The 14,472-nt window shown below is 36.7% G+C and overlaps 1 protein-coding gene across 2 annotated transcripts; it reads left to right on the forward strand.

Annotated features, from left to right (window-relative positions):
- The first annotated feature begins 203 nt into the window (after positions 1 to 203).
- LOC127414246 (RING finger protein 122-like) lies at positions 204 to 13,046 on the forward strand. 2 transcript variants are annotated; one of them, XM_051652136.1, is made up of 7 exons: positions 207 to 618; positions 1,120 to 1,282; positions 10,314 to 10,470; positions 10,627 to 10,669; positions 10,762 to 10,803; positions 11,618 to 11,700; positions 12,183 to 13,046. In XM_051652136.1, the coding sequence occupies exons 3-7, from the start codon at positions 10,361 to 10,363 to the stop codon at positions 12,301 to 12,303; spliced, it is 399 nt and encodes a 132-aa protein (XP_051508096.1). In that variant the 5' UTR covers positions 207 to 618; positions 1,120 to 1,282; positions 10,314 to 10,360; the 3' UTR covers positions 12,304 to 13,046. The 2 variants fall into 2 exon arrangements, with proteins under 2 accessions (XP_051508097.1, XP_051508096.1); XM_051652137.1 differs by lacking the exon at positions 1,120 to 1,282 and having other exon boundaries at positions 204 to 618.
- The last annotated feature ends 1,426 nt before the right edge of the window (positions 13,047 to 14,472 follow it).

The following is a 14,472-nucleotide window of genomic DNA, read 5'->3' on the forward strand; positions in this document are numbered from 1 at the left end:
CCAGCAAAACAAAATTAATCAACCCCCGTTCCCCTCCAGACCCTGTCTCATATAGATCCTAACTCGGCCTGCCTGTCTGCTTGCTTGGCCACTGTCACGTCCTAATAGCCTTCAGATGGAGAGGAATAGGAGGAAGCGTGCACAATATATAAAGAGAGAGGGAAAGAGGAAGGGAGAGTGGGAGAGCAAGGAGAGGGTGGGTGAAAGGAGAGCTGTGATCCAGACAGCGAATCACATGAGCAGGGATCTGTTTACAAACTGAACTGAGCAGGAGAGTAGTCATCGGCACCATTACGTGGAGGCAGGGCTGGTGGATAAGGCAACAGGAAACACACAGGAAGCTCATCACTTTGTATGGAGGACACATTTTATATCCTTAGAATTTTCAAAGCGGACAAGCCAGACCAGATGGCGTGAGGAAGAGACACAGCCCGATGCCTCTCCCAGCTTGAACGGGGCGCATTTACAACGTCTAGCTCTGACGGCTGTGTGCCACAGCTCTTCCTTTCCTTTGTTACCGGGGAAAACGCTTGATTGTAGCGTGAGGGCGATAATCTTGAGGGAGACATAGCAAAGCAAGAAGACTAGAGGAAGTGGCTGACGGCAGCAGAGGAAGGGGTGAGCCTTGTGACAATGTTTTGAAGATAGACAAAGAAAACGGTGGCACTGTACTGTTTGGTTTTTATCCCACAGAATTCTCACAGTTTCATTATTGTCGCTCTGCAAGAGTGGTAGGAAATGAGAAAAGCCAATGACAACAACTTCACCTCATGCAGAGGCAGATGGTAATCCATTGTTTAAGTGAAAGACTCATTGCCAATTTTACAAATTCTGTGCTGCACACTGATTAAAATCTGGAATTTATTTTGGATCCTGACGCTGGACAAAAGAGCAGCAAGTCAAAACATGGCAGCACAAAACATTTTAGATACAGAGGAGTAGGTGTTGATATCTGCAACAGTGCTGACACAGGTCTCAACAATGACCGACTTGTCTTTGTGAATGTTTCAACACAAAGAAAACAAAATCACCCTGCCTCCATGCATATGCAAGCGAGGAGCTGGTGGGTGACTATAGTGTGTTAACCAGAGGCGCTGAAGATTTTTCTTTTTGTGGTAGGAGTTTTTGGGAGAATAAAGCTCAGATTATTCATCCGGTTTTGAGTGAGGAGATCAGCCCACTCTTTTGGCCCAGTTTCAACAGTTTCCTTGGACACAAGTTACTGGATTATTTGGTATAGTGGAGCAATCTAGCGCCTGTTTTCCTGAATCTTTTTTCAACGGTGAGTATGAATCATACCCCCATTTTTAAATTAATCATCCTAGTGATTTGGGTGCATTGTCTAGATTGTTCCCTAAAACATGTGTTATTCATTCACAATCTTCAACCCAACAACTGGTTTTCTATCAATGTTTAACCAAAATCCTACTTCTATTACTACCAGCCCCTCCTTCACCTGAAAAGTCAAACCTCCTTTAATTTCTTCTGATTGGCACACTCTCTTCTATGACCTGAACAGGCTAGACAGAGACAAACACATCACATACGCATCTATCCGTGTCAACATTGTGTCGTTTTTGGCAGCAATCAACCCCTGAGTTCAGACATTATTGTTTCCCCTAAATGGTGCTTCCAGCCTGGATTGGTGGAGCCTCCATTGGACATCTTTTGCCTCCCCCTCTATCTTTCTTAGATAGACCAGATGGTGGCTTTTTGGCAGAAAGGGTGCACCACTAGTGTTTGCCTTTATGCACAGACAATTGGCCAAGCTTCACTCACTTTGCCAAATGCTCTCTATCTTTCTCTCCTTTGTCAACACAAATAACACTCAAAAATATTTTCAAGATTTACAAATTTCAATTACATAACACATTTCCATCAAACTGAACTGAGACATCTTTAACAACATTAAATCAAAAACCTTAGATATTTAAAAAAAAAAAAAATGTTTTTTAAAAGAAATATTCTGGGTTCAATACAAGTTAAGTTCAATCAACAAGCATTTGTGGCATAAAGTTTTTTACCACAAAAATGTATCTAGACTTGTCCCTCTTTTTCTTACCAAAAAATAAATAAATAAAAAATCTGGGTTACAGTGACACACATACAATGGAAGTGAATGTAACGCCCTACCATAAAACAGCCATAAAAACAAGGATTTTTAATAACTTTTCAGCTCAAATAATACAGTTTTAACAGAAGTATTAATCTAAGTGTTTTTATAAAATTATCAGCTTCACATTTCTGCCATTAAACCCTCCAAAACATTGTCCCAATTCACTTCCATTGTAAGTGCCTCATTAGCCGCTTTTCCACTATCAGGCCAGTGCCAGCCAGGGCCATAAACTGGTCAGGCGGGGCCAATAGCCTCAGACCTCGAGCTGCGAGACCAAAATCGCTCTGCATTCCCACCATTGGACCAAAAGCCCCTCAGCATTGCTCCTAAAACCTGCCCTTATTAATACTACACCCTGCTGCAAACGTCACACACCCAGCCCATTTCACAAGCCAAAACAAACACACATGCTATCTAGTTATCTAGAATATCAAGTTTATATTGTATGTAAACGTTAGTTATAGCTAGGAAGATAAGTTAATGTTGACAACTCACTGACTTTAACTGTCATGGTGTCCCGAGTGGACTCTCCACTAACAGCAGGACAATGTCCCAGCACACCGTCCATGATCTCGAACCATGGAAAGTCTTTCCTTTAGGCACTTCTTTGTCCATTGTGCATCTTAACTAATTTGTAATGTGTCCATAATTTTCTTGCTGAGATGTAGGTGCGTGATATCACACAAACATGTCGACACCCGGAGATATACAAAGTTAGCGAAAAACGTTCACTTTTATTAAATGATATCGATCAATGAGGCAAAGTTCCTCCATGATCATACACCTGTAGCACAAATGCTAGCGTAGTAGGACTGTTCATCAGTTGGGTTGCTAGGAGACGTCTCTGGTGACAGTCTAACCCCAGTTATGCTAATGGGAGCAGGGGCGTAGCAGTCATTTTAAAAGTGTGGGGTGGGGGGTGGGGGGGGACACAGCTGTCAGTAGGTGGCTCGCACAGACCCAACACTTACAGTGCAGTATTAATATATTACAGTATATATTAATATATAAGTATGATATAAGTATTACATTAATTTATATGTATTATTTACTTGTAATATTTGTAGTATTTTAAAGATTTAAGTATTGCAAAATAATTGCATAATTTTGCAAAATTAGCTGCAAAAATAAAGGACATCTTGTGGAGCACTTGCTTGTTTCACACATGACAATAAAAGACTGAGCACAAGCTGGTCCTGAATAAATTATTTACTCAGTTACAATAATGACAATTGTGCATGTGCACAATATATTTTTTTTACTCTGTGCTTGTGCATTGTGGGATTAAAATGGATCCAATTGGCTCGAGTGTTTTGATTATGTTCACCAAAATTCCATGTAATGATTCAGTGACCATTTCTAGTAATGCCAGAAGGCGGTGACAAATGAGTGTCTTGTTTGAAATTAGTTAGTCATTGAATCAACAATCAAAAGAAATCCTTTAAAATGTTTTATGTCTACTGACCTACAAAGAGACTTTTGTAGAGGTTTTAAGCATTATAAGAACAAAGCAAATCTATAATTTACCTACAGTTTGTGAGCTGCTGAGCATGACTTTTATTGAAAGACAACAATAATAGTCATAATAATTGAGTTTCAGTAACATCCATACGTTTTCATGTATAAAGTCTATAAAAGCGTGTCTACTTGTCTATTCAATTCAGTAAAAACACAGCAGATCTATATTTTTCCCTACAGTTTGTCAACTGCACACCAACACAGAGGTAAAAAAACAGGAGCTGATATAAAAACTAGCTTTACATATTTAACACAGATCAAGAAATCTGCTTAAATTGACAAAAACTACCGATCAAACTATTACTTAAAAACAAAACAAAACAAAAAAACAGTATTGGCCGATACATTTTCCTGTTTGGCCGATTCGTTTCTTGAGGGCTCTGAAAATCGCCTCTTTGCATGTGAAGCGACTGAGACATATAAACGACCAGTCACGGTTCGTTTTGATGTTACATGCCATCATGTTACTACAATAATAGACTGGTGTGCAACACAGTCTCATTTAAGTGGTCCACATATCAGAGCAGATGCATTTGTGCTCATTATGTTAAAGTGCTCGCCTGTTTCATTCTCCCTCTCTCTCCTCAATAGTTGAACTTGTAACTTTTAACTGTCTTGTCTAATGATAAAAAGGCAAATTTCAATAAAACTAATATCATATACCATCTGCAAATATGCGCACATCTCGTTTAAACAGATGTAATAAAACAACCTCACACAACTTCAGCAGATCCAGCAAATTGTGGAGCGCTCATATATCTTCCTCTGAAGCATGTATTCTAACAGTCTCTCCTCAACAGTTCCCTGTAACTTTTCTAATGATAAAAGGCAAATATCAATAAAACTTCTATTATATACCATCTGCAAATATGTAGATATCTTGTTTAAACAGATGTAATTCATGAACCTCACGAAAATCCAGCGTTTCTTCCCGTCGTGCACTCATCTATAGTAAAATCTTCCTCTGAAGCATGTATTCTATCAGCCAGTATCAAAACTTCAGTATCAGGATCAAAAGTTCCTCTGTTTCGCAAATCATGACGGTCAGTCCATGAAAATCCAAGCAGGCGATCCAGGCCGTTTAAACTTTCAGGAGATTTCTGATATTAATATTTGCATAAAACAAAATTTTCATTTGTCTTTGCATGTATAACAACATTATTCTGAAGGCAGGAGGTGTCAAGCAAAATGTGAAATGTCAAGCACACATTTTGCAGTGAATAATAAATACAAATTCAGACATTAAAAGAAGTGAAAATAAAATCAATATAGCCTACAAACAGGTGAAAGTCCCATAAATCTATCAGGAATTTTTACGATTAGACACCATTATTAAGTTAAATAATAATAATAATAATAATAATGTTACATTTATATAGTGCCTTACCAGAGATATCATAGTTTAAATAATAATAAAAAAAAAGATGGAGCATGTTTCGGTTTCTTCGTTTTACATAAGGAGGAATATTCCTAATAGATGAAAACTCATGGAGCATTTAAACCTTTATGGAGAATTTTAAATTTTGTCAGAATAAAGCCTTAATCAGATAATTACCTTAATCACTGATGTGAATATAAATATGATCAACTTTTTTAACAGGTTTAGGCTATAAATGAATATATGGGAATCATGTGTGAATTGTGTGATACATTAACATAGACATTTCAAGAAGTGGAAAGTTTATATGATGTTGTATCTTAATGTTACACTTGATAAGCTCCAGATGCGCACAATTAACAGAGACCACGCCCATCCTATCTGAAATCACTGAAATATTTTTATATCATTAGGATTAATCCGTTATTCGTTTTGAAGTCATTATTTGTGCCTTTCCGAATAAGGTATTCAACTTCGGACACATCCCTAGTATCGGCATATCGGCCACCCTGCTCTGTGGATATCGGCATCAGCCATTAAAAAAACCCATATCGGTCAATCACTAATAAACTCCACTTACAATGTGTGCTTTAAAGAAGGACTGTCCTTTGTTTTTTTCTGCAGTGCATTTCACGTAATGCTACCGATCAAGAATGATATGCCGATAAATAACTCTCATTTGTGTGTTCCTCATCTCTAGATTATTAATTTAGATCAACATCAATACCGATAAAAACATGAATAAATGAGCATTGTTGAAAGCAACTTTGTAGAAATGAACAGAGCCACGTTGATTAGACTGTCTGACTGACAACCTATTACGTAAGGGTTGTTTTGCTCATGAAACTCACCTGTGATTGGCTGGATGGTCGCGCAATCAGCCCAAAGTAACAAAATGCAAGAATACTGTATACAAATCCACCATTTGGACGCGGTATTGGTTTAGCTTGGAAAAGTGCGGGGGACAAAAATCACCTTTTTAAAGAGTGCGGGGGACGTGTCCCCCACGTCTCATGCAGCTGCTACGTCCTTGAACGGGAGCGTTGCAGTTTGGTGGTTTGAATGTCATCTTCCGGGTATCTAGCAATGGAATTCCTTTATAGTCGGAGATCAGAGAATTCAAGTAGGAATATCTCACATCCGACATGAATGAAATGCAGCACGAGTATCTCACTAAACTCCGCCTTTGACATTGACCCCGCCTTAATCCCCAGTTGGCCTTCTTTCAGCGGGCCAAAGGCCATTGGCCGTTGGCCTCAAATAAGCCCCGAGGAGGCACGATTAAGCCCCAGAAGTGACAGAGGGAACACAACTGGCCCTGGCATGCACTAGCACGCATTCATTTGGCCCGACAGTGGAAACACGGCTATTGTAACCTTTTTTTAAAGAAATATATTTTTGTGGTAATACATTATGCCACAAATGCTGTCGATTGAGTTTATCATGTACTGAACCCAAAACATTCCTTTAAGAACAGCAGCCCAATAGATACAACATGGCACCTTTGGCTTTGTCGATGGCATTTTTACTAAAACTTGCTGGGCACTAACATGTCGCCAGCTACTAATATTATTTAGATAAAAAATAGCAAACCATACAGGTTCAGCTTTTGGCATCTGTGCTTCTTGTTTAGCCATTAGATTCCAAAACATCGCTATGGTTATATCAACCAACGTCATTCCAGTATTCCGTCTATGCATGATATTATAATTGAGGGGATACACTCCAGCAATGCCTCACTGTAACCTCCAGTTTTGCTTTTTTTAAAGAAATGGAGGGACGAGTCAAAATAATTTTTCAATTGTCGATTGAGCTTGTATTGAACCTTGAATATTCCTTTAAAGATTATACAATTCAATTTGATGGAAATGTGTTATTAAATTTTAATGTGTTAATCTTAAAAATAAGAAATATAATGGTTTGATGGTTAAATAACTAAAGAGCGTGGCTCAAGTGGAATATTTAATCCATTCATTGTATTTGAAGGACTTGAAACTCTGACCCACAATATTCATGACTCTAAATATTGTGTTTGAAAAACAAATCAGTGTTAACGTGTTTCTACAGTACACAATCAGCCCATTAGGAACTACTGGCCCTCGAGCTGCATTTAATTCTGCCGGTTGTTTTCCTATTACCTATGGAATTCAGCATTTTAATGGGACAGTTGTGTGTCAAACTCAGTTCCTGGAGGGCCACATCCCTGCAGAGTTTAGTTCCAGCCCTGCTCCAAAATGCCTCCTTGTAATCTTCAAGCACTCCTGAAGACCTTGATTAGCTGTTTCAGGTGTGTTTAATTAGTGTTGGAGCTAAACTCTGCTGGACTGTGGCCCTCCAGGAACCGAATTTGACACCCCTGGGGCAGTACACCCAAAAATCAAGAGTCTGTCATCATTTACTCACTCTCATGTTGTTCCAAACCCATACTCTATGACTTTCCTTTTTCCATGAAACACAAAAGGAGATGTTAGGCCAAATATTAGCCTCAGTCAACATTCACTTTCATTGCATGAAAAGAATTTTCATTATTGAGTGAACTATCCCTTTAAAATTACACTTCATTTATATAGTCAAACAGACAGAAACTGCTCTACAGTAAAAAATTAAAAAGATTTTGACTTCTTTATGACCAAAAATGGCACTAAATTAAAAAAGTTTGTGATCATAATTGGGTTGCGATCATTGTTTTGAGTATTGGGAGCATCCTTTTTCAAATTACTCTCATACATGCTGTTTATAACTTACGTACATTTGGAGACAGGCACAACTGTTTTCTTTTTCTACTCTCTCCAATCTTCACCACAATGGAGAGTTTTTTTGTCCACAAGTAAAGCACAATGAAGTGTGTATATCCATTCTGTAATGTTAACGGCATATACAAACACTGATATTTGTGTCGATTTCCATCTGGGAACATTGCTCTGGTGAGAATCAAGCAACAGAAAACATAACTACTTTGTCAAAAACCTCTGGACAATATTTATCTCAGTAAATAATGAGCTTGAATACAAAACCTACTGTGCTTATCTGTTGAACACATCATCCGACACCACTGTAACATCTCTTGTTTTTCAGTTTTAAAAGGTGTATTACAGTGAAAAGTTCAGGCTGCTCAGAGAGGTCCAGCAATGAGAACAGTGTTACATTGAAATGAGAAACACAAGGACAGTCTGCAGGCTCACAGTATGCAATATGCATGCAGGGGCCACTGAGAACTGTACACATGAGAATCACAGTGAAGGGTGTTGTCTTTCAAGGGTCTAACAGAAAGGAATATGCCACCCACTCACATAACAGAGTCATGATGTAGAAAATCAATCTCTATGCTTTTATATGAAATTTGAATTGTGCATTCTTTTTACTTACAAAAAAGAAGAGCAAAAAATAAATGCTAACCAGTCTCCCATGACTTTCACAATAAACTCTGATTTCACGATAAACAACTATTTCGTATCAAAATTAAATGGCTTTGTCTGTGCTGTTGCAAGATGCCTGTGTGATCCAGACTTATAGATTACAAAGACGTTCTGCAAAATTTCCACAAACATCAGTCGATTTGCAATGTCTATTTCATCACCTTGTCTTCTTTTGTCTTGTCCACAAGCAGAGCACAAAGAAGTGTGCACATCCATTCTGTAATGTTCACTTCAAACACTGATGTTTAGCTCTCTGGCAGTTTGAAAAAAATTGCTCTGGTGACAATGCATGCAACAGAAAACATCACATCACTACTTTGTCAGAAAGCTCAGGACAATATTATTATTATTGTATTAATGATATAAACAGATTTGGTGTGGTTTCACAGACGACTCCTGTGTTTCACTTCCTCATAGAGCTAAAGGCTTTGTAACATCATGCTGACAGGGTTTTTTTATGCTATTAACATGTTGCCTCAGGATATAGGTTAAACCATTGCTGACCGAATAATGTTTGCTGCTCTGGAAATTCTCCCATGTGTGATAAAGAGTTTGAACTTTGACAGTCAACACAACTGGGACTTTTGGAGGACTATGAGGCTTGAATAAGTAAAGAAGTAAATAAATATAAACACAAGATGATCACTTTGAGATGATTGCAACAATTGTTTTCAAAATTTAGTATGATGTTGCATCAGAATTCTGATTTGTAAGATTAAAGTGCATTTCCAAAATCTGCAGTGTGCACCGATTATGCTTAATAAGACAACAACGTGTAAATTCATGTAAATGCCTTAAACAGTTTTCCTTTATTGGAGCAAGGTCATACGGTTTAAGCATAAACTGATCGACACAGGTGCATTTTTGCCCATTACCCCGATTTCGTGTTGCATGTAAACACCTTTATCACCATTCTTACTGGCTTTGCAAATGTTGTGCACATATGTTTTGACATCAAAAGCATAGAATAACCCAATGATTTCAAGTCTCAAGTAAACATGGTTTTCTTGCATTGACATATTTTTAGTAGTTATCAGCTTATTGGTGTGCATATAAACACGCTCAGTATCTGTTGTGTTGTGTTAGTGGTGCAAGTAATTACAGTAAATTGAATAGCAACTATATTTTGCTGTGATTTGATTAAAAACTTTTAAATATCACCAACAAAATTTTCAAAAAATACTGTAGTATTACAATGTTTTTATGGACGTGGTACTTTTAAAAATGTGAAATTTTTATCCATGCACAATGCTAGTACCAAGGTATTCTTTGTATACCATATATATATATATACACGCACTACCGGTCAAAAGTTTTGAAACACTTATTCTTTATTATAATTTTTTTTTCTTCACATTTTAGAATAATAGTAAAGTCATCAAAACTATGGAATAACATAAATGGAACTATGGGAATTATGTTGTGACTAAACAAAATCCAAAATAAATCAAAACTGTGTTATATTTTAGCATCTTCAAAGTGGTCACCCTGTACCTAGAATTTGCAGACATGTACTCTTGACATATTCTCAACCAACTTCTTGAGGTATCACCCTGGGATGCTTTTTAAACAGTATTGAAGGAGTTCCCATCTATGTTGGGCACTTATTGGCTGCTTTTCTTTATTATTTGGTCCATCATCAATTTCAAAAAATTATTTATTTATTTTTTTTATAAAATTTTAAAATATATATATATTTTTATTTTATTTTATTCCATGGTTCCAAGTACCTTGGAATAAATACCATTGTACATAATTATGGTAATCATTCAGTATCATAAATCACAACTCACCTAACAGATTAATGATGAATGAGCTAGAAAATCAACGCCTATGACTCTCTCAATTAGTTAAAAACTTGAATGGCTTTGTTTGTACTTTGCAGGATGCCTGTGTGATCCAGACTTACAGATTCCTGACAAATTCTGCAAAATGACTACAGACATCAGCGGTCGTCTTCCACTCAATGTCTATGTAATCATCCTTGGGATAGGCCTCTTCATCTTCATGTTGAGTATGATCTTCTGTTGCTACCTGTTCAGGTAATAATAATAAAAAAAAGTATTTCACATCTTAATCTTATTAATTTTAAAATATATAACTTGATTAATCTGGGGGGGGGGGGGGGCGGGGGATAAATGTTTTCATCAGTCATAGCTATATTGATGCAACAAGCATTCTTGCTTTATATTTCACAGATTGAGGCGACAGGGCACACAGGAACAATATGGCTATAATGAGGTAATTTATTTTCTTTAGCCAAACTTGATAGCTTTCGGAAAAGATGCAGGGAGATTTGGTTATTCTGACATAAACACCATCTCTTATTTCAGGTTGTTTTAAAAGGTCCAGGGAAAAAACTTAGCCTTCTTGGAGTAAGTAAAGCTGAATAATTGCCTTATTGGCATCTAATAAAAGTTCTAAGCAGAAATTTAATGAGATGTACAATATTTCAGTAAAAAAAAAAAAAAAAAGCCATAAATGTGTGTGTGTGTGTGTGTACAATATACACTACTGGTCAAAAGTTTTGAAACATTTGACTGAAATGTTTCTCATGATCTTAAAAATCTTTTGATCTTTAGGCGTATGCTTAAATGTTTGAAATTAGTTTTGTAGACAAAAATATAATCGTGCCACCATATTAATTTATTTCATTATAAAATTTAAATGTAATAATACAATTTTTTTTTTTTTTGAAATTGATGACTTGTACCAAATAATAAAGAAAAGCAGCCAATAAGTGCCCAACATAGATGGGAACTCCTTCAATACTGTTTAAAAAGCATCCCAGGGTGATACCTCAAGAAGTTGGTTGAGAAAATGTCAAGAGTACATGTCTGTACTTTGAAGATGCTAAATTATAACACAGTTTTGATTTATTTTGGATTTTGTTTAGTCACAACATAATTCCCATAGTTTCATTTATGTTATTCCATAGTTTTGATGATTTTACTATTATTCTAAAATATGAAGAAAATGTTTTTTAATAAAGAATGAGTAAGTTTTTCAAACCTTTTGACTGGTAGTGTGTGTGTATATATATATATATATATTATACACACACACACACACATTTACGGCATTTATTTTATATATATATGAACTTCTGTCAGAAAATCTTGAAAAATCCAGAAAAAAACGTTTTTTGTTTTTTTTTTACAAAAACTCTCTTTCTATTTTTCTCTTTAGCAAACCTGTGCTGTTTGCCTGGAGGAGTTCCGAAGCAGAGATGAACTCGGGGTTTGCCCCTGTTCACATGCTTTTCACAAGAAGTAAAATGATGATCTTTCATCATCTTGCCACACTGTCCAACACATGCATCGTTCTGTACATTTTTATTGCATTGTGCTGCAGTTTTAAAAAAATTAATTGAAGCATTACAATATGATAATTTAAAATAACAACACTTTACTTTCAAAAACAAATGCAAAGAATGTTGTGTTCTGGCAAAACATTGTTGGAGGCACTTCAACAAGAATTAAAAACACAGGAACCTCAAATTAAGCTGTCAGAGTAATGACACTAAACAGGGTATTGGCCTTGAATTACAGCTGTCAGATTATTCATCTCTGACAGACATACTGTTGTTTAAGACTGTCAAAATAATACAGTCCCACCCCCTTATGCCTTAAGTTATGCCTGTCATCTTGTGACAGGGTCATAATACAGTCGTAGATGCGACAGTGCTTGAGATAGCTGATGCATAACAGACTCCTCTCTCCTTTTCTCTTCTTTTCACCTTGTCTCCTTACAGGTGTCTTGTGAAGTGGCTGGAAATTCGCAGTGTCTGCCCCATGTGCAACAAGCCCATCTGCAGGCTCCAGCCAGACCCTCCACAGGGAGCCGAGGGGCCCCAAAACCCCCTGGAGGTGTGAGAAGAGGCCACATTGCTGGTCAGAGATAGGCAGGCTCTCCGTGTGCATCTCACACACCAAAGAAAAAAAAAACACCACACCACTGGAGAGGGAGGATTATTCCTGAAAAAAGGCCCCTCTTCACCAATCACCAGATTTCTCCTGCATAGATGGGGCGAGGGAGGGGGGTGGGGGTTTCCCAGTGGAACTGAGCTGATGTGCCATGTTCCTGGTCATAATGTAGCATGCAGTGGGATAAATTGTGCCTTGGACTCAACAAACAGGAGAAGAGATTTTGAATTTGAAAGATATTCAGAATATTCAGATTCAGTTGAGGCCCGGAGAGTTCCACAAAAAGGATGGCCTGAGTAGACACTGTTCAATATGTACGCATATAGCTTCCATTTAAGAATGACAGAGGTCACTATAACTTCAATATTAAAGAGACCTCATATGTGAAGTTTAGGAATGCCCATTTACAGAATTCAAAGCACTGGCCCAAGCCCTGAACTTTAGGATCTGGGATATCATATATTTTTACTCTTGCCAACATTTTAACATTTGATCTTAAAAATTCATTTGTTATGAGTTACCGGGAGCGTTCTGAGAGCTCATGTCCTTGTTGAGAACCCACGCTGCCATCCAGAACCATAGGACCATAAGATTTGTATGAAATGAGAATTTGGTTATTAAGTCAGTTATTTAAGGTAGTTGTTTTGTACTATATGTGGCTCTCAATAAAATGTAATGTTTCTGTGATAAAATATTTGTGTTTTTTTGTTCATTTTGATTTGAAATTATATTACATTTCTTTAAAGAGACAATGCTTTATTTCTGAATGTCAAGAAACAATCTATTTATGCATGCTACCAATAAATTGCAAATGTTTCATCTGAAATTATAAGTAGATAACAATGACATCCGTTATACAGCTCAACAATAATTTTACAACAGAAACGTATAGCTGTACATTAGGTGGGCACAAGTGAACTTTTGTGAAGACTAAATCACAAATCTAACAAAAGCCTTTTTCATGGCTAACTCACAAATTTACATGGCAATGATTAATGTGTCAATGGAAAAGTCTTGTGACTGACGTCAGCATTCAGATACTTGAGTCATGACTATTGGCATCTTTACACTGCAAAGGCAGTACAGAAGCTGCATCTGAAGTGGCATTTAGTTGAATTTACACACACTGTTTAATGCTGCTCAGAGCAGGAATAAATGCATTTACACGGCAGTTGCATAAATAATGTTATGAGATAAATGTTTTTAAATACAAAATTATGAATATAGAAATAAGAAATGAATGAAAATATGAACTTATACTTTTAAATATGAAACTAAATAATAAAATATATGCTCTATCATGGCAACAACAAAGTTTAAGCTGCATTTCATTTACACAGAACCAAAGCAGCATCAGAATGGCCTTTGGTACTAAGGGCTGAGGTGGGTCAGAGCAGGCATCCTTTAGTCTGGCTTTTGCATCTTTACACAGAATTTTGAGCAGGCTCAGAGCAAGTTGAACTTGGCTGTGAAAAGACGCCTTATGACTATTTCAGGGAAACCTTCTGAGACATTGTTTTATATGAAGAAACACTGAAATTTATCCTTTAAAAGTATTTTTGTCATTGTCTAACAGCATTGCTTCCTGGATCTGTCCAGTGAAAGTAGTGTTCAGAAGACTTTACTATAGAAATCTTCCTTCCGAAGGAGTGTTGCAGCTGGCTAGTGCCTGCGAGAAGGATGCAGCCAATCAAGAGATAAAGTTTGTAATGTTTAATAATTCTGCCACCAATGGCATGATATAAAGCGTATTCGAGTGGAGTTTACACATTTGTTGATGGAACATAGTGTTTGTGTGTATTATATATCTATATCTATATCTATATCTATATACTATATATATATATATATATATATATATATATATATATATATATATAGATACACATACATATATATACATACATACACACACACACACACACACCTATAAAATAAGCCTATACAGGGGGCAGCTACAACCCATCTACAAGAAATGGAACCAGTTAAAAGTATAAAAAAACTGTAATTTTATATATATATATATATATATATATATATATATACACCGATCAGCCACAACATTAAAACCACCTGCCTAATATTGTCTCCCTCATGCCGCCAAAAAAGCGCCACCCC

The sequence above is a fragment of the Myxocyprinus asiaticus genome, chromosome 23 (genome assembly GCF_019703515.2).
Source record: "Myxocyprinus asiaticus isolate MX2 ecotype Aquarium Trade chromosome 23, UBuf_Myxa_2, whole genome shotgun sequence".
NCBI classification, from domain to species: domain Eukaryota; kingdom Metazoa; phylum Chordata; class Actinopteri; order Cypriniformes; family Catostomidae; genus Myxocyprinus; species Myxocyprinus asiaticus.

Excerpts from the sequence above, each read along its gene's own strand:
- LOC127414246 (XM_051652137.1), top strand. The coding sequence starts at position 10,361 with ATGACTACAGACATCAGCGGTCGTCTTCCACTCAATGTCTATGTAATC. Across the intron at positions 10,670-10,761 it reads AACAATATGGCTATAATGAG|GTTGTTTTAAAAGGTCCAGG; the intron begins GTAATTTATTTT and ends CTCTTATTTCAG. Across the intron at positions 11,701-12,182 it reads TCACATGCTTTTCACAAGAA|GTGTCTTGTGAAGTGGCTGG; the intron begins GTAAAATGATGA and ends GTCTCCTTACAG.